Source organism: Panthera uncia, chromosome D2 (assembly GCF_023721935.1).
Source record: "Panthera uncia isolate 11264 chromosome D2, Puncia_PCG_1.0, whole genome shotgun sequence".
Taxonomy (NCBI): domain Eukaryota; kingdom Metazoa; phylum Chordata; class Mammalia; order Carnivora; family Felidae; genus Panthera; species Panthera uncia.
Window position 1 is genome coordinate 11496841 of NC_064818.1, and position 20059 is coordinate 11516899.

The 20059-nt window shown below is 46.5% G+C and overlaps 1 protein-coding gene across 3 annotated transcripts in view; it reads right to left on the reverse strand.

Annotated features, from left to right (window-relative positions):
* The window catches only part of MTR (5-methyltetrahydrofolate-homocysteine methyltransferase), a 132456-nt gene that overhangs the window by 66691 nt on the left and 45706 nt on the right, over positions 1-20059 (reverse strand). For all 3 annotated transcript variants that reach the window (XM_049646099.1, XM_049646098.1, XM_049646100.1), the window contains exons 16-19: positions 10024-10203; positions 7306-7422; positions 6887-7027; positions 1053-1142 (exon numbers count right to left, since the gene is read on the reverse strand). In XM_049646099.1, coding sequence (XP_049502056.1) covers positions 1053-1142; positions 6887-7027; positions 7306-7422; positions 10024-10203 — 528 coding nt within the window. The remainder of the gene's footprint in view (positions 1-1052; positions 1143-6886; positions 7028-7305; positions 7423-10023; positions 10204-20059) is intronic.

A 20059-nucleotide genomic window follows, 5' to 3' on the forward strand; every position in this document is an offset into this window, starting at 1 on the left:
ATTAAAAATTGGCCTAAGGCCAGTCAATAAAGAATGAATCATAGAAATGCTTACGAGTACAGGGTTTGGAATTAGAGTCCGCGGGTTCAAATCCTGGCTCACTAATCTCAGCAATTTATCAAGCCTCAGTTTCCTAAACTGTCACACAGTACCTGCCTCATGCGGTTAGTTTTGAGAATTAAATGAAATAACCTATGTAAAGTGCTCAGCTGGCTTTACTGATACAAGGTAAGCACTCCCTAAAAGTATGCAGAAGTGAAAGAAGGAATACTGTGAGTAAAGTCCAAATTCATCATAAAATACACTGTGTCCCACCTGAACGTTTAGCAGAGTATGCGTTACTAACGACCTCCTGTGGAAGCAGTGTGTGTTGTCAAGGTAAAGTTCTGGGACTGGGGAGGAATGACAGTGGGCAGGACCCTTAGGCGAAGTCCAAACCCACAAAGCCTCCGCTGACTCACCCAGCCTTCACTGATCAAGCCTTAATCCTCGGTGTCCCCAGTTCAAGGTCCCTTAAATGTGGCTCAGTGATTCCTCAACCTGAAATATGTGCATCTCAAAAAAGTTTCAAGAGGTTGAAAGTTAAATTTGAGAGCCAAAAAGAGAACTCGCAAGTTCTCCGGACCACAAATGAGGACACCGAAGCCAAGAGCTTATGTTGTGTGAAGTCCAAATTATCAGCAGAAGATCCAGGACTTGCTCGTGGATCAAATGACGGCAACTTGGTCTAGAACAGCGTTTCCCGACCTTGGCAGTACGGACATTCTGGGCTGAATGATTCTCTGTCACGCGGGCCCGTCCTGTGCACTACAGGAGGTTTACGGGATCCCCCGCCACTGGATGCCAGGGACACCTCCCACCCCCTACTGTGACGACCTAAACTACCTCTAGACACCGCCAACTGTGCTCCGTGGGGGGGTGAGGGGGGGTGGGTGGGGGGGGGACAGTGTCCAAACTGCTCAGGAGTGTTCTAGGGAATCTCCCCTCCAGCAACCACCTCGAGGCTCCACCAGCCAGCCTGTTCTCACTCACCCCGTGCTCCCACAGCTCACCTTCACAAGGGCATACTCGAGGCGTTCTTCAATGGGGCCATTCCTCCACTCGTCAGTCTGGACGACTTTCTTCCCTCCTTTGCCATGAGTCTGAGTTGAAATTAGGACAGAGAGTGGGTGCAACAAGCCCTCACAGCAGAAAACTATGGCTTATTCTATTTTTATATTGCTGGTGCCTAGTTGAGTGTCCAGCATGAATTAAGATCTCAATTAATGTTTGAGGGAAGGACAGAGACAAGGAGAGGTGTTTTAGGATTTAAGCCTGTGGTGGAAGGATAAAATGAGGCTCCCCGTTCCTCCTTTCCTAAGATAGCAATTTCAAATGAAGTATGGCCAGGCAGAAAGAGAAGCTGTTCCCACACGTGCTGGGCCTCCGAAGGCCTCCACGTGGAGCATCACTACCCACAAACACGTGCAGAGAGGCCGTCATGTGCCGAGTCACACGGCACCCAGGACGCGGGCACACCCAAGGGGTGCAAGACACGGCCACGCTCTCAAGGACCGCGCCGCATCGTAAGGAGGCGGAAGGGGAGCCAGCAGAGAAAGCACGTGCCGGGGGCTGGGTGAGTAGATGATCCAGACAACTACGTGCTACAAACCAGACCCAGGGTTTCGAGGAATGAGTCGTCACCACAAACCCGGGGGGAGAGAGACTTTGAGGAAACGGACAGATTCAGCAAAGGGACAAAAAGTGCAATGACCGTGGTCCATGAGGTGAATTGCATGGCCTTATCTGTTTCTCCATCTCAAGTGGTGGCATCACTTGCCCAAACCAAAAATCTAAGTACATTTGTGAACATTCATCCCTTCCTCTCTTTCGGTCACTCACCGAGCCCTCAAAATTTCTCCCCGCCGGGTGCCTGGGTGGCTCAGTCGGTTGAGCGACCGACTTCGGCTCGGGTCGTGATCTCACGGTTCATGAGTTCAAGCCCCGCGTCGGGCTCTGTGCTGACAGCTCGGAGCCTGGAGCCTGCCTCAGATTCTCGATCTCCCTGTCTCTCTGCCCCTCCCCCACTCATGCTCTGTCTCAGAAATAATAATTAAAAAAAAATTTTTTTTTAATTTCTCCCCGCCGTGCTTCCGCGCTTCCAAGGTCCGAGCCGTGAGCTGGTCTCTGCAGCCCACAGCCGCCCCGACCCCAGTGCACCTTCTGCACTGGAACCAGAGGGGCCTGTCCAAAATGCAAATCACGAAGCACCCCTCCCCGCTCCCCACCTCCCCCCCACCCCCGTGAAAAAATTCACCGTAGGTGTCCTATTCTTCCAGGGATATATTCCCTTTCTAGGCCAAGGACCTCTGGCCACGGCTCCGCTCCGGGCCGTGCCACGCGCCAATCTGGCTTTCTCCCCCTGACCGCATCGGCTGCGTCTTCTGCCCCGCCGGCCCAGCGAGCCCAGCTACCCAAACGCTGCAGCTCCTCACACTCCCCATCATCTCCCTTGCCCCTGGGCCTTCACAGTCATTCACCTGACACGCATTCACTCAGCACCCACCTATGGGCCAGCCCCCCCCACCCGCTACATGCAAATGCCCCTCCCCGGGGGACCACCAGCACCGCACTCCAACACCAAATCCTCGCCCGCCGGCTCGCTCCTCTCTAGCTTCCAGGCCTCCCCTGACCCTCGGCTCCGGGAGGCTTTCCCCGACCACCTGTGCGCCTTCAGGTTCAGTGTCCCTCCTATGCGTTCTCACGGCGTCCCGCGCTCACCGCGCTGGATTACACCTGTGCTGTGCCTTTCTGTGTGTCTCACTCAACCGCAGAGCACATCTCTCTTACTACTTGGATCCTCCAGGCTCAGTGAGGTACACAGCACAGAACAAGAGTTCAGTAAATACTGGCTGAGTGGTTTAATGCTGAACAAAACCAGATTTTCTGCAGCGGTGTTTTACAGGACAGTAGAGGCCAAGTCACGGAGCACCAGAAATCCATGTGATGGAGCCTGGATTTAACCTCACAGGCAACTGTGGGGCGGGGGCAAGGGGTGGGGGCGCAGGACAAAATTCAAAGTTCCGAAGCTGCAGAATAACGAAGCAGTATTTTTTTTTTTTTTTTTTTTTTTTTTTTACGAAGCAGTATTTTTAAGAGAAGCCCAGAAGGGGGAGGTTTTAACAGTCCGGGATAAAGGCCTGGACTACAACGCCGGTAACAGGAAGGAAGAAGACAAACACAAAGACATTAAGCGACAGACCATGTGTAAGCAGAGATGGAAGGACCTGGGAGAACCCCAGAACTGCAGGGTAGGGGTGCTCACTGCAGTAACGATGGCACAAGGGTCTCCTCACCTATCGGAAAAACTACAGATGGCGATTTAAAAAGAATAGTTTGCAGCATGAGTCACGGGAGTCGAGACACGGAAGCAAACTAAATGTCCGCTGGTGGACAGACAGATCCAGAAAATGTGGCAGAGGCATACGCAGTCATACTGTCCAGCCACGATGATGGCAAAGCCCACACAACCAGAGCTGTGTGGCACTGCAGAAAGAAACAGAAAGAGAAAAGAAAAAGCCCTGCTAAAGCTCACATTCATGTCACCTGACACAGAACACCCCATTTGCTCTATGAGCCATCAGACAATGCCTGCCTGCGGGGTGGACTTGGAGGAGTGAAAACAGGGCAGTGTTGCAAACACTCTTGGAACAAGGACCTGGTGTGTCCACAGAAACCCCACGGTGTGCAGCACTTACGTGGTGGGGAGGGGTCCAGACGGAACGTGATTACAAACAGCGGCCAATGAGGACACAGGGAAGGCCAGTGAGGATTTCACCAAAGTGTTGGCGGCTGCAGCGAATGAAAACTACGCCACCCAATGAACGTGCTGCAGAAAATCAGTGCTTCGAGCAAGAGGGACACTGGAGGGTGGCTTTTTCAGAAGCACAACATGGCACTCGGAGTCCACCTTGCTCTCCAACTAGTTGCTCAACAGGATGTTCACCACGAGCGAAACACAGAATGCCTCACGGGTGAAACACACACAAGACCCACTGTGGAAGCTCAGCAAATACAAAGCTACCAAGTAAAGCGACCAATCAACTGTCATGTCCATCTGGCTGCTCCTTGTATCCATATCTACTGCTCTAGGGAAGCTTCTGTGTCACGGGGTCCTCACGGTGATTGCTGCTTCGTTTCTGGAATCAAGGGGAGTAAACTGCTCCAGAGGAAGACAGAGAAGAAGGCGACCTCCAATGGCAATGAGGAAGATGAAGGCTAGATGAAGGATCAGATAACCTTTTTCACAGAAAAGTATCAAGAACAGTCTCACAATCCAAGGTCATTCAGGAACGACTGTGTTCAGAACAGAGATCCTTCCAGCCCAAAGGGCTCATGACCTCCATTAGGGTACTGCTTGGTAAGGAAAGTGCTCAAAGATCACATGGTACCATGCCATCTCCAGATGTCGTTACCAACAATAATTTATTCGTCACAGGTCAGTCTGCACCCGATTAAAAGAATTATTTTTCAACAAACCCATTAACTCCCCCAAAGTGGGATTAGAGAGCTTAGCGAGATCAGAGAGAAGATGCTTTCCACCTGTTCAACAAGGTATCACACAGGGACTTGGGTGCAGACTGCATCGTTTAATAACAAGAAGAGATAATCATTTTCTTACAAAGAAAAAAAATCTTCAACCTTTACTTGCCCCTTAATATCACTGCTTTTTATGCTCCATCTGCACTTGGTACATCCTGAGAAATCGCTACAGAGCTGGCAACTCGTGGGACTTATTAAAGTATACCTGTTTTGGTTATTAATTCCCTTAATGGTAACAGAAGTCACCTTGAAGGTAGACAGCCTACTCGACAGACAGGTCGATGGCTTGTAGTAAGTCCTTGTGGCTACATTAAGAGGGAGGAAATTTCTTATATGATGGATTGTTAAGCTCTTGCAATTGCTGTTAAGATCTCCCTCAGTTTGGCTGTGCCCCAGGGGCAAAACCCCTTCACAGCTCAGCAGGATACACAGAAACAAAAATCTGTAAGCAAACTCTAAAACACAGATGGAAAAGAAGGACTGACATCACCTACAAAGTCAACAAAACCTTAAATGAGAACAGCCTTACACACAAGGATTCCCACCTTTCCTCCGTGAGAGCTGGCTCATCTGGACAGTGGAGGAAAAACTGAAACAGCACATCACTGTGTGGGTGAGAACACTCTGGTATAACTTCATAGTTATAGAAACTCGGATGCCCTTTTGGCTTCACCGGAACCCCGAGTTACTAACAGACAGGTCTCCCCACTCAGCGGAAGACAGGCTCAGGAGAAAATTGAATAGCGTTCCACACTCAGGTTCTTGATGTCTGAAGACTATTCAAGGGCTAAGCACTCTGTCTAGATGAGCAGAAACAGTTCTGGAAAGGGGGGGTGGGGGCGATCCAGAGACTGTTTTGTATGCAATGAGGTGAGAAGCACAACTTGATTATATTTGCGGTAATCAAGACCGGATCCATCCTGGCCTTGGCCCACAAGAGAAATCGGAAATGTGTTTAAGGGATGGGAAGGAGGAGCCTGTGCTCACTGGCACACAGTCTGAACTCCGTGAGCTTCACTGAGCCCACAGCAATTTCAGAAACTTAAATCTTGTCACCTGTAAGCTGACAAGGAGGCAGTTAACCCTGAACCTTCCTAGCCTTCCTCCAGAGCTCTCTAGTACTCACTCTTCGACGGAAGCAGAAAGTGAGCATCTCTGCCAGAGTTAAATTCAGATTTTAACACGGAAAACGTTAACGAGGGAGACAACATCCACGAGAGCACTCTACCGCCTTCACAACGTGACAATAACGTCCTCCTTTGCCTTCACTTTCAGAAATAAACGAGAAAGTTTTTTTGAGGTAAAGATCTCATCTTATTTAGACAGAACAGTAGGAAGCCACACCCATGATACATACTTAATGTACCCAGGACTGCCTGACACATAATAAGGGGAAACAAGGAACCGATTTTCAGACTCACTGTAATTATTCTCATGTCTATAGATCAGAGGTGAACAGACCACAAGCCCTCAAATGCAGAACGCTGCCACAGGTGGACCAGACCCTAGTATCAACAGGCACACAGACATAAACACGCCACAGTGGGAACCCAGAAATAACACAGCCGCACAGGAAAATCCAAAATAGCTAATTTAAATTACAAGGAAGAAAAATATCTCATAAAATGGAAACGTGACTAGAAAGTTATAACAAAATCTCAACAGTGGTTAACTTTGGATGGTAGGATTCTGATTTTTATTTTCTTCTTTTGTTTATCTGTATTTTGTAAATTTTCTAGAATTAACATGTGTGACTTTGGTATGAGAAAAAACTAATTTTACCTTTCATTTATTTTTTTTACAAATACACCATTTTTTTGATTTTTAAAAAAAATTTAAAAAAAATTTTTTTAGAGACAGAGCACAAATAGGGGAGAGGGACAGAGAGAGAGTGAAAAAGAAAGAGAGAGAGAGAGAGAGAGAGAGAGAGAGAGAGAGAGAGAGAAGCTCAAGCACAATCCAAGCTCAGTGCAGAGTCTGATGCAGGGCTCGATCCCACGACCCTGGGATCATGACCTGAGCAGAAAGAGCCCGGCACTCAACTGACTGAGCCACCCATGTGCCCCTAATTGTACGTTCTAAAATAAATGTACAGAAGCCTAAATTCAGAACACTGAAGCAGGCTGGGTATGGCCTGCTTCTGCTTCCTTACCCTTAACTAAGACACCTTCTCTGGAACTCTCTGTAGAAATTAAGTGATCCAAAGACTGGATTAGACACTTGCTTCTAGCCTACGATGGTCTAATGAACATGAGTGACGAGTTCAGACAGGAAAAGCCATCTGTCAGAACACTTTTCTCTCTACCTGCGCATAGCGTAAGAGCTTCTCAGTGGCCTCGGGGTCTTTATTCCAGATGAGATCTTCACAGAGCTGGAGGAGCTCCTTATGGATATCATCATAGACAGGGAGGCTTCCGGCATTCACTATCCCCATGTCCATACCAAACTAAGGGCAATACAAAGAAAAAAAAAATGAGAATTTCCAGGGAAATTCAGAGGTCAGCAAACGTTTTCTGTAGAAAGTATTTGAGACCACAGTGTCCATCACAACTACTCAGCTCTGCTACTGTACCGTGAAAGCAGCCACGGACGATGCATAAAGCACAGATAAAACGTTAGCCACAGAAGCTGCAGCAGACCAGCTGCGTGAGTCTGTCCCCACATCTGCAAACCCCTGTCCCGATTAAAAACTGGCTCCAAGTGCAAACAGGTGTTGTACTGTACCTTGATGGCATGGTAAAGGAAAACCCCATGCATTGCTTCTCGAATGGCTTCCATTCCGCGGAAGGAGAAGGACAAGTTGGAGAGACCTCCACTTACTCTGGCTCCAGGTAATGTTTCCTAGCAAAAAATTTTAAAGGTGAACAGATTACCCTATTTTGCCAAAAGTAGCAATCACATTCCTCAAGCTACATATACAAGAGCGGAAAGTAAAAAACGTGAAGTTCGAAGTAATTCAGGGCTTCTTGGAGCCAGACGCAGACTCAACTTGCCCTACCACGACGTCGCGGGAGCTCTTTCATAGACGGTCTTTCCTCCTACGCTCTAATCCCCTATGGGAAGATAAAAGATTCTGCTGTATCCACTTCATCTCTACAGGGAGCCAGACGGGGCCACAGTACATGGTGAGTGTGCCATAAAATACTTGCCAAATAAATCACAGAGAAAAGAAAGAATCAGAGATGGAAAACACAGAGAGAGACAGAGTAGTCGGTCATTCACTCGAAGGCTTCTGTAGCCTAAATCAACCAACTCCCTAGTTCACCATAAACTTGGCTGATTATACCACAACGTGAAACTGAGGCTCCCAGCACACGTGATGACAATATCACGCATGAGCATGCATGTGGAACAATAGGAACCCCTCCTTACGTTGGTCAAAGTACACACCAGCTCAAGCACTTAGGGAGACAGCTCACCTTATCTACTGCTGTGACCCAAGCACCCCACTTCTGGGTGTATGCTATAAAGAAACTCGGGGCGCCTGGGTGGCTCAGTCGGTTAAGCGTCCGACTTCAGCTCAGGTCACAATCTCGCAGTCCGCAAGTTCGAGCCCCGCGTCGGGCTCTGGGCTGATGGTTCGGAGCCTGGAGCCTGCTTCCGATTCTGTGTCTCCCTCTCTCTCTGCCCCTCCCCTGTTCATGCTCTGTCTCTCTCTGTCTCAAAAATAAATAAACGTTAAAAAAAAAAAATTTTTTTAAAAAAGAAACTCATGCACGTGCACCCAAGTTACACGTACAAGAATGTTCACAGCAGCACTGCTTATATGGTCCAAAAACTGGAAACAAACCAAATGTCTATCAACAGCAGAACAGTTGATTGTGGAACAGTTACACAATACGATATTATACATCAATAAAAATGAACAAAGTATAATGACAACATAGATGAATCTTTTAAGTAAGTCTGGGTAAGGAAAAGAGACATACAAATCTTAAGATTCTATTTAAAGGTTTTTTTTTTAATGTTTATTTATTTTGGGGGGGGGGAGACAGAATGTAAGAAGGGATGGGGGAGGGGCAGAGAGAGAGGAAGAGACACAGAACTCGAAGCAGGCTCCAGGCTCCGTGCTGTCAGCACATAGCCCAATGTAGGGCTTGAACTCAATGAACTGTGAGACAGATCGTGACCTGAGCCAAAGTCGGACACTTAACTGACTGAGCCACCCAGGTTCCCCTGAAGTTTATATTTTGAGAGAGAGCATGTGTGCAAGCTAGGGAGAGACAGAGAGAGAGAGAGAGAGAGAAGGAGAGAATCCCAAGCAGGCTCCTTCCTCAATCTCACAAACTATGAGATTGTCAGCTGAGCCGAAATCGAGAGTCGGACACTTAACCAACTGAGCCACCCAGGGGCCCCAAGATCTTATATTAAGCTCAAAACTAGGCAAAGCACTGGGTACACAGTTGATTATTTGTGGTAGTTTTGTTCCATAAAGTCACCGTGAACAATGAATCCAGGAATATCGGAATCACTGCTCCGAGGGAAAAGTAGAGTTCTGTTCCCGTGAACCTCTGGTCACACAATTTTCATCTACTCATCAATATATAAACTTGTCTTACGTGTGTTTGTGTAAAGACATCTTGTTTAACGTATAGTATTGATTCACTAACACTGAGCTCACAGCCAACAGCACTACAAGTCCCATCTAAACAAAGCTTACCTAATGCAAGTATTTTCTCTGCAAGGCATGTCCAGCCTTCCCACACTCAGGCACATTAGATGCCACTGCAGCACTATACTTGGGGGCCATTGAAACAGGGAAAGAAGTTACCAAGAAAATGCTCAAAAATGTGAAAAACATGGCACTTAAATAGACCACGAAATGGACGCTTGTTTGCAGGATGATAGCTGAGAAAAGCAGGAGAGTATGTCCTTGTTGACCTCATCTGGGAACGTGTAGGTGGGGCCGCTTGAATTTTTCACCTCTCTGCACACGGGCATGTCCGTGAACGACTGCAAAAGTACCATGAGTACTGATTCTGGGGTCACGAATAAATTTTACCAAGTGGGTGAATTTGCAAATACAGACTGTACATAAGCGATAAAATTCTAAAGAAAAGCAGCAAAGTGGTATCATAAAATTCAGGATGATGGTTACATCATAGAATTCAGAATGAGAGCGTAATCTGAAAGAAAGAGTCATGGGAGCACTAGGCACGTTCTATTTCATGACCTATGTAAAAACTACTACGTGATTCATATTTATTTATTACACTCTGTACCTTTTATGTATTTTCTCCAGTATGTATGTTATACTCCATAGTGTAAAACACATACGTGAAAAATAAAAAAGGCCCCTAAATTTCCGAAAACCAATTTACTACCTAAGAGTAAAATGTCGACATTCCCAGCCAATAATCATGTAGCTCCAACTACTCACTGGAGCCATGGGATAAATGTGAGGGATGTCTTGGGGAGGAAAGAGAAAACATCCATACTTACTTTAATGATTTTTGTGGCGTGGATAAAATTAACAGCATACAGGTTATGTTCTTCCATCCCAGTACCAATCGTGAGGATATTAGGGTCAAAGATGATGTCATTTGGATTAAAGCCCAGTTTTTTCACAAGTAGATGGTAGGCCCGGATGCACACTCTGATTTTGGCATCCGTTTCTGTCGCCTGGGGAAGGGAGGAAAAGACGTAATTTGAGATAGAAAAATGAAGTGTTATCTATGAAAGCAGAAGCACATTTCACTTGTCGAAGGCACTCGGGTACCAATGTTTGGGTTTTACAGACTGTCGCCAGCACAACAGCTACACTGAGTCCGTGAAAATAAAATCTCACACACACACATGTGGTATATTAATAAATAAGCTTCTTAAAAAATACACACACACGGTAAAAACTCAAACGCTACTGAGGAACAAATTAACGAGTCAGCGTCCCTCCTGTCGAGATCTGCCTGCAGCACCTTAACTCATCACCCAGGCAACACTTCTGAAGGGTTTCTGGCATTTTCCTGCTCCAATACTCCACAAAGATCCAAGAATCCCCACCTTCTTCCCCACCCCCCATGCACTGGCTAATTAACGTGTGCCTTAAATCATAAATGTAAATAGAATCCATATTACTCTTCAGAACGGTGACACTAGAAAGCAAGGAACAGATTCCAGCAAGACTCAAAACTCCCAGCTGCTGCCCCTCAAGCCTTACAGCCAGGGCTCACGTCTCCGGGTTTATTTCCTAACGTTTTCTCTCATCTACTCTACTCTTCCCCCTGCTCCTCTGATGGTCTGGACACCTGCCAAGCTTCTACGTTAGAGCGAAATGCACTGCTGCCACTGCCGGGGACACACAGGGACATGGCTCTGTGCTTCGCATCACACAAGTCCCAGCCCAGACAGCTCTTCCAGTTTGGCCTTCCTTACCGTCCCCTCCGCCACCCTGCCTGTTTCCCCCATCCCATCCCCCTCGTGGCACCTCTTTCTAGAAATGGTATTTATTTGGCAACTTATTATTCTTATGTTTTATTATTTATTAGCTTGTTGAGCCAGAACACCAGTCCTGCTGTATCCCCTGTGCCTAGAGCTGTGCCTGCCAAAGTATGTGCTCGATACTGTTTACTGAATCAACACTGCTTTTACTCAAAACCCTTCCGAACTTTGTAATGGAGACTATCTTCAGACCAAATTTACAGCCTCAACACAGGGCTTATTCAACAAATTACATTCTGAGTTATTTTAAATATTTTTTTAAGTATTTATTTTTGAGAGACAGTGTGAGTGGGGGAGGAGAAGAGAGAGAGAGAGAGAGAGAGAGAGAGAGAGAGAGGAAGAGAGAGAATCCCAAGCAGGCTCCACACTTTCAGCACACAGCCCAAGGCAGGGCTCAAACCCACAAACAGTGAGATCGTGACCTGAGCCAAAACAAGAGTCGGATGTTCAACTGACTGAGCCACCCAGGTGCCCCGAGTGATTTCTTGCATAAAAAATCAAATCTGCTCTGAAGAAAAACTGAACACTTGCTATCATGACAATCCAAAAAAATAAGCCACACACAATTCTGTGTGCAAAATGTTACTGACAAATGGCCAACACCACTGAACTATGTGTTGAGTCTACAAGCTATTTTGAGGGAGGGCGCCCTTGCCTAGACGTGGGCACTAAGTGTCCTGACCTCCAGAGAGCAAGCTCTCCAGGTGAGCACACAGATGAGGGCCACTTAGAGAGGCCTCACCCCCCCAGAAAAGGCACGGTCGGGAATTACACAAAGAACTCACCCTTAGATCCAGGCTTTCAATAGCTTGCCTACTTTGGTATTCTTTCAACTGTTCCCTTTGGTTTCCAATCTCTCCCGGCGTCCTGCAGCTGGTGGGGTTAGGTGTCACCTCAGCTGGTTCAGTGCCCCCATGACTCAGCAGGACCAAGGGCCAAGGGAAAGGGAGACAGGAGTGGGCTCTGTGGCCCCACCGCTCCAGGCTTTAGGGAAGGTGGCAAGCTCTCTTCTTCCCTAAATGATTTCTTCAACAACTTACTCCTTCAGTTAGAGTGACAAGGTTAAGGCCAAGATGTAGGCCTGGAGAAAGCAGTCAGGAGCAGGTCGTCCAGGGCTAGCTTTAGTCTTGGACTTTGGTTCACCCTTCACCAGTGAGCCCAATAAGGGTTCTAGCTTCTAGGTTCATGGCCCAGCCAAGCTCCTTAAAAGAGGAGGCAGAGGGGCCTGGGGCTACCAGCACTGCCAGTGTCTCTTACAGCCTAGTTTGATTGGTAGGTCAAGAGATCCAGGTCCTGCTCACTTCTCTGAGCCACGAATGACACGTGGCCAAGTGTGGAAGGCTTAGGGTGTCGTGCGCAGGCGAGCAGGGAAGCCCAGCCGTGTGCCAGGAGGCAGCGTTGCCCACGGAACAAGCAGGAGGGTCCTCACAGGGCAGGAATTCGTTATTCGGGCCAGAACAGAATCACCAACTCTCAGCCCCGTAAGGATACATCCTTGTCAAACTGTTCCTGTAGCACCTGGAATAGTCCCGTCACATTAACAGACACTCAACTCCCGGCCGTTGAATAAACAAATGAATCCCAGAATGAACAGAGGCTCGGTGTGCAGACCTTTGCAGGAAGCAGGTCATATCACGTTAGATTCGCCAGGATTTTTTCTGTCATGTTCCTCAACCAGGGTTAGGAGATAAACACGCTAGCAAGCTACAGTCATGCCAGAGGATCTCACAGGATCCAGAAGAGAGGTCCAGGGAAAGAAGAGAACGGGAGCCTCCCTCTGTTCACAAGGGTTCTACACTCTGGTCGCACACTGTCATCTGTGGGGCTCCTTGTGTGTTTTCTAATACCTGGACCTCCCCCTAGACCGGTTAGATCAGGACCTTGAGAAGAGAGCTAAGCAACGATATCTTTAGGAGCCCCTGGCGATTCTCCCGTAAAGCCAAGCTGGGGTCCTGGATCGGTGAGGCGGCACCTTTTCAGGTCAAGCGATGAGAAAACCTCAGGGATGAGTCCACAAATCTCAGGGTCAAGAAGGAAGGAATAAAGGCCATTTACGATCTCGCCATCTACCCGATTTACTCTTAGGCTGCAGAAAGCCGGACAGCCATCAGTAGGCAGATGCTTTAGTTAAGAATGAGCAGGAGGCCCATCCCGCTGCCACGAAATCCAAGCCAGAAGTGATAGGGACATGGGTGCCACCATCAGCAGGGCACCGATGAGTCAGAAGGAAGAAACCTGAAGAAAGAAGTTTACAAGGAAAAACACTCTGGCTTTCCAAAACCACAGAGGGCGTGGGCTTAGTTCAGAAGCCTTCTGAGTGGATTCTCCATGGTGGCAAATGTGCGGACGGACACAGGCAGCCACGGGCAGGTGTTAGGAAACCCAGCATCACGAGGGCAGAAGTGAAGGCCAGGGGTGAAGACGGTGGAGACCCTGCCCACGGTGGAGGAGTGCACTGGGGTCGCTGGAAATGCAAGGCCAACCTGGAGGGCCCCTGGTTCACCCCTCGCCTGAAGGAAGGGAGGGGTGCCCCTGGCACAGCTCATGCGCAAGGCAGAAAATCTGGATGCCAGGGACTCAGACTTTGAGGGGGAAATGGACGAGACGGGAGACAGGGCAATGAGACACAGAGACAATCTCCACAGTATGCTAACACTAGGGAGGACAGGGTCTCAGATGTGACCACTGGGGACACAGCAGATGAGGAAATCAGAGGCCAGACTCATTTGTGTAGTCATGATCATGATCCAACGCCTGCCCGTGGCTTTTTCTCCAGAAACTACAGATAGAAGCCGCGTGCTGGAAAACCGTACTCTGCAAGGCCAATGCTAAGGCCCAGGTGAAGCAGCACCATTTCCTAGCTAGGGCCAAGCGACCCCATTCAAATCTTCTCCATCACAAAGAGGAAAGCCAGGCGCGCTGGGAAGCCAGAGCCTGAGCTGGAGGTCCCCCAGCTGTGCTGTTACTCCTGTGAGGTAACGAGTGTCCCAGGCTCCGTGGAGGCCTGGGGACCAAGAGAGGCGTGGAGGCCTTCTGTTCCTCACATCCCTGTCATGAACTCCCGCCTCCGAAAGCAATCTGGAAAAGTCTTTGCAAGGACTTCAGACCTATAGTCCACCTGAGAAGGAAAGGCCCAAGAACAGAAATATCCAATCACGTAAGCTTAACTGGGCAGTGGTGACCTCTCCATAGCCACTGAATAGGAGGCCTCTGAAATGCAGAAATACTTGTAGGATGTTAACAAAGCTCGGAGAGGATCAGAGGAGAAAACGTTGAGAATGAGCTCCTAGGCGTGGGTCAACTACCTTCAGCAAGGTAAAAATAAAGGGAAAACTGAGAACTATTACTTCCCTTTCCTAGAACCATTTACGATACCATGGTGCATAGCTTCCTGGAAAATACAAGACATTCAACTGAAAAACGGTATCAATTTATCTAAATTCAACAGAGAAGCTGTCATGAAATAAAAATCTAAAAGGTCATTACCAAAGGAGAAATATTTACGAAAGGAAAAAATAAGCCAACCACAACAACAAAGTGACACAAAACACCTAGGAAGGTTCCCGAAATTCTCTATTTAAGAAAAACTATAAAACCTCATTAATAATAACTGGAAAGACATCCTATGCTCCTAAATGACAACTAGGAATATTGCTAAGATATCATCATACTCTAGGTTAGGGTTAAATTTTAATCAATATCCCAATGGGGCTTTATTTCTCCATAAGTTGGAAAATTATCTTCAAATCATTTAACAGAGGAAAATGTGAATATAACGGATGCATTTATAGGATACTGATCCTTTGAAATTAGTTTGCACACGTGCAAACAAAAATGATATAAGCCCATCCTTTTAGGTGATAATTATATTTCTAAGAAACCTCACATTATCAAAAATTATTCTATCAAAATAATCATTTCAATTAGAAAAGGAAAATTAAATCTAGTAGTAGTAATAACATTATTTTCCCATAGAAATTTCAAGGATAAAGGAGTTAAAATAACAGGCAATCAAAACTATGAACATCAGCAAAAGACAAAGAAACGCTTCCTTATTTGCCTTTTACTCCAGAAGTCTCAGGGCCAGAGCCCCCTCAGCCACATCCGACCTTGACCTCGCAGTTTTCAGTGCAACATGAATCACAAACATAAACCGAAGACGGCAGCCAGATACTGCAACAAAAGCAGCCGTGAGTTCCCCCTTCTGTTCAGTTCCAACAGTTTTTTCATTTAAGAGAGAGGCTTTCGGGGCATCTGGGTGGCTCAGTTGGTTAAGCGTCAACTCTTGATTTCAGCTCAGGTCATGATCTCACGGGGGTTCGAGCCCCGCGTCGGGCTCTGCGCTGATGGTGCAGAGCCTGCTTGGGATTCTGTCTCCCCCCTCTCTCTGCCTCTCCCTCTCCCTCTCTCTCTCTCTCTCTCTCTCTCTCAAAAACAAATGTTTAAGAGAAAGGCTTTCTCCTTAGAAGCAACCATGTCATCCAAGCAAAGCAAATCTTGGTTCTTAACTGTTTCTACACCCAAGAGTGTGAGGAGAATTCACTGACAGAAGACATGCCTTTACAATAACCAAAATATCTGTATTGTTGGCTTCTGAGCTTTGCACATACGTGAATTTTTTTTGTTTTGTTCTTTGTAATTTCTTATAATTCTTCAGTAAACATATATGTCTATAATCATACAGAAAAATTATTTTTAAATAGGGAAAGCAGTATTTAAAAGGAATCTTTAGTTCTACTGCCTTATAGTAACAATTATTTTCCTTTACAGCATTTTCTTCTGATCTTTATTAAATGTAGTTTTTACGTTGTCATGTATACAGTGTCTAAATAATTTTTGGTTTTATGTTTTTTATTTACATTTTATAAGCACTGTCACCCTGCCATAGTCTTCGTAATTAATATTTGAATACTCTGAATAATATCCCAACAGAATGATGTAATCTAAGCTAACAATTTCTCTCCAGCTGGGCATTTAGGTGTCTTTTTCTTCAATAAAGCTGGTGAAAAATCTTTGCGTATATAGTGTTCTTAATGCTGCCGAATTCTTTTATTGGGATAATTTCCCAGAAATGAGATCATTAGCTCAAAGGGTATGAACGTTTTTATATGTCTTGGCAGGTATTACGGCATCTTTCAAAAGGACCGTCCCAGCCTGATACTAGGCTCTAGGATGAATAAGCTTTCTGTTTCTACTGCTGTACCAGCACAGGCCTTGATCATTTTTAAGTTTACTTTCACCGACTTAGTACAGATAAAACATTACCTTAATTTCGCTCTAATCTGCATTCTTTCGTAACTAGGTTAAAACGATTCTTTCCCTACACTTGCTTTTTACTTCTAGTCACATTCAAATCTACATTGGGAAAGCTCGTTCTCAGACCAGACCGGACACTGTGCAATGCGAACGGACAAAGCATGGGGTAAGTTACACAGGACTTGGAAACACGCATCAGTATTCAAACTGGCAGATCAGGGATCCGAACTACCTCCAGCACGTCCTAACCATCTGACCTTGACTCACTCTAACATGGGAGGACAGCTACCCCCAGGTGGTTGCTCCGAGGACCGAGATACACGCTGCTGGTTTCCAATCACAGTATACACATCACCTCTAAGGCCTCAAAATTCCTGAAGCCAGATTTAAGAAACAAAACAAATGAGCCAAGGAACGAAAACAAGAAAGGGACAGGCTAGGCAAGAAATAGACTCTTGTTAACTACAGGGAACACGCCGACAGTTACCAGAAGGGAGGTGGGTGGGGAGACGGGTGAAAGAGGTGATGGGGATTAAGGAGGGCACTCGAGGCGAGGCGCACAGGGTGATGTACGGAATTGCCAAATCCCTACATGGTACATCTAACACGAATGTAACGCTGTATGTTAACTATACTGGAATTTAAAATTAAAAAAAAATTACTTAGCCCAGGTCTCACCCCAGACCACACGAGCCAGGAACCGAAAGCGGGGAGTCCAGGGCTGTGCATGGTTTTTAAAAGCCCCGGCAGAGACCCCTTCTCCATGGAGGCTGCCGGCTACACACAGACTGGCTACACACAGACGCACTGCTGGCAAAGCACACGACACTGCATTCCCATTCTGAGCTGACCTTGCTGCCTGCTTCACTGAGAAAACAAGCAGTTACAGACTCCCCCGGAACACCGCCTAGCGTGCCTCTGGATCTGCACGCTTCCAACTTCGCTCCCGCAGTGTGAGCACACTGCCCCCCCCCCCAACCTGCACACTGATTGCCGGCCCTCCCCACTTACAAGGTCACAGAGCTAGCAAACACCCCCTTTCCCTGGTGCATTAATTCCTCTTTCTCTACCAGATCAATCCCATCGGCTTGCAAACACATATCGTCACATCATCCGTCTACACACACACACGCGCGCGCCCTTTCTTAACCCCCTACCCATCTCTGGTTTCCACACTATTCCTCTGTTCCCCTTTAAAGCAAAACTCTTCAAAAAAGGTTGTTTACACCTGCTGCCTCCAATTCTCCTATTCTCTCTTGAACCCACTCCAATTAAGCTTTCATCTCCTTGGAAACAGTACAGCAAGATCATCAACTACCCCAGTTCTAAATCCAGTGATAAATTCTTTGTCTCATCCTACTTGATCTAACCACAGCTCTTTAAAATAGCTCACCGGGCCCTTCTTGCTTGTTCTTCACTTGGCTTCCCAGTGAAACCCGTCTTCTGGTTCCTCTCCTACCAAACGGGCTGCTCCTCCTCGAACTCTTCTCATGGGGTCTCCTCCTCTCCCCGGCCCTGAGTACTGCAGCTCCAAGATGCACTTGGTCCTGGGACCTCTGCTCTACAGTCATTCCTTTGGAGACACAGTCGTCCTGCTTTAAATCCCACCTATGTACAAATTATTCCCAAGTACTGTACATCCAACATGTTTATGTTGACCGGTGTGTGTGACCTGTGTTTTTATTTCTTACTCCCTGTGCACCCTAAAAATGCACATTGCACATTTATGCCCTATCTTCCTAGGGCCTGGCACACACCAGGGGCTCAAGATGCACTTGAAAGAATTAAAGCCAGTATCTGCCTCCATCAACTAATAACAGATTTCTATACCAATTTCTTACAGAACACTTAGATAACAAAAAGAGAAAGAGCTCCTAGAAATAAGACTCAATAGAGAGTCTGGAGAATAAATACAGGTGTAGAAATCTCACACTGAGCACAGAAAAATGCTAGGGCTGAAAAAACAGGAAAGAAAAGAAAATTAGGCAACCTTTCCAAAACATGCAATATCTGAATACCACATGTGCGAAAAGAGAAGATAAAAACATTCAAGAAAACTTGCTGCAACTGTGGCCTCAAGTTTCCCAAATCAAAAGAGACCACTGGGTGTACCTCATGAGAGATGGCTCATCATCAAGAGATTTCAGAACACCATGGACAGAGAAGATCCGAGAAGCATCCAGAAAGTAGGAAAATAAATAGGTTTCACAATAAAGAACGAAGGGTTAGAACAGCCCTAGTGGAAACCAGAAGACCATGTTTTCAAAGCAAAGGGGAAAGAATTCCAAGCCTCTATCCTATACCCCCGTCCAACTGTCGATTAGTATAAAAGTAGAATACAGCCATTTTCAGACACGTAGGGTTCAAAAAATTTTACCGCCATGTTTTCTTTCTTAGGAAGGTGACAGAGAATGCACTTCACCACAGGAGAGCTCAAACCAAGAATGAGGCAGGGGCACCCAGGTGGCTCCGTCGGTTAAGTGTCCAACTTCGGCTCAGGTCATGATCTCCCAGTCTGTGAGTTCGAGCCCCGCATCAGGCTCTGTCCTTACAGCTCCGTGCCTGGAGCCTGCTTTGGATTCTGTGTCTCCCTCTTTCTCTGCCCCTCTCCTGCTCGCACTCTCTCTCTCAAAAATAAATAAACATTAAAAAATGTCTTAATTAAAAAAAAAAAAAAAAAAGAATGAGGCAATTAGGAGATCTAAAAATCTAAGGGAGGAGTAAGAGGAATACCCAGGAGGACGGCGAGGGACGCTTCACAGGGCCAGCTGCCAGTCAGACTACGACCTTCCCAGACTGTGTCAGAAGACCTGAAGACAGCATTCCTCAAGAAATTTAAATGACCATCTTCTGACTGTGTTTGGATACACTGGATACTGGAAATTTACACAACTAGAGGATATTTTGAAAATAAACTGTATGAGAAACAAAGCAGACGGAAAGTACTGATTTCACGGAAAGCAAACAGGGTGCAGGAAAGAAAAGGAACTGTCGCATACGACCACATGTCTGGGCTTGTACGTTGCTTAGTGACGTGAGCACCGAAAATAGTCACAACTAAAATTAACCGTAGTGGGAGGATGGGGGGGATACAAGTAAAGATGTGTGAAGTGGGGGTACAGAGGATAGTAAAAACGCCAAACTCATCCCCACTATAGAGAGGCAATAAATAATACCTAAAACTGGGATTCGAAGACAAGGAGGGAACTGCTGTGAGTATCAGATAAAAGCTGACATGGTTGCCGCTGGGGGGCTAGAGGGCTGGAGGCTTCTGGGTTTTAGAAAAACCCACACAGCGGTAGTTGCCTCTGTAACTACCTACATAGACATCTTAGATAAAAATAAAAACAATGCCAGAAGGTCTCACCACACTGAACTGGCAGGGGAAGAGGCCTGGATAACAACTTTGCAGGAGGACTTAACGGTACGTGTCCAAATGTTAAACACCCGCACATCCGAGGACAACCATTTCCCAGAGGAAATAGCTGAATGAATTCAGGAATTTGCCGGCCATGTTCCTTTCACTAAAAAATTAGAAACAACTGTAATGTCATTCAATATCAGACTAAGGAAAACACAAATCCTGGAATCTAACGCAACCATGAGAGACGGAGTTATAACTCATATTTACCAAGATAGGAAGATGCCGATACTCTGCCGAGTCGGGGGAAGGTTCCAGAACGGCAGGTGTAAATTCACTTATATAAAATGTTTAATTCTCGAGAACTTCTCCTCTTTTCCTAAATGGTCCCACGGCTTTCTCGTTTAGTTCAGGTTTTTAATG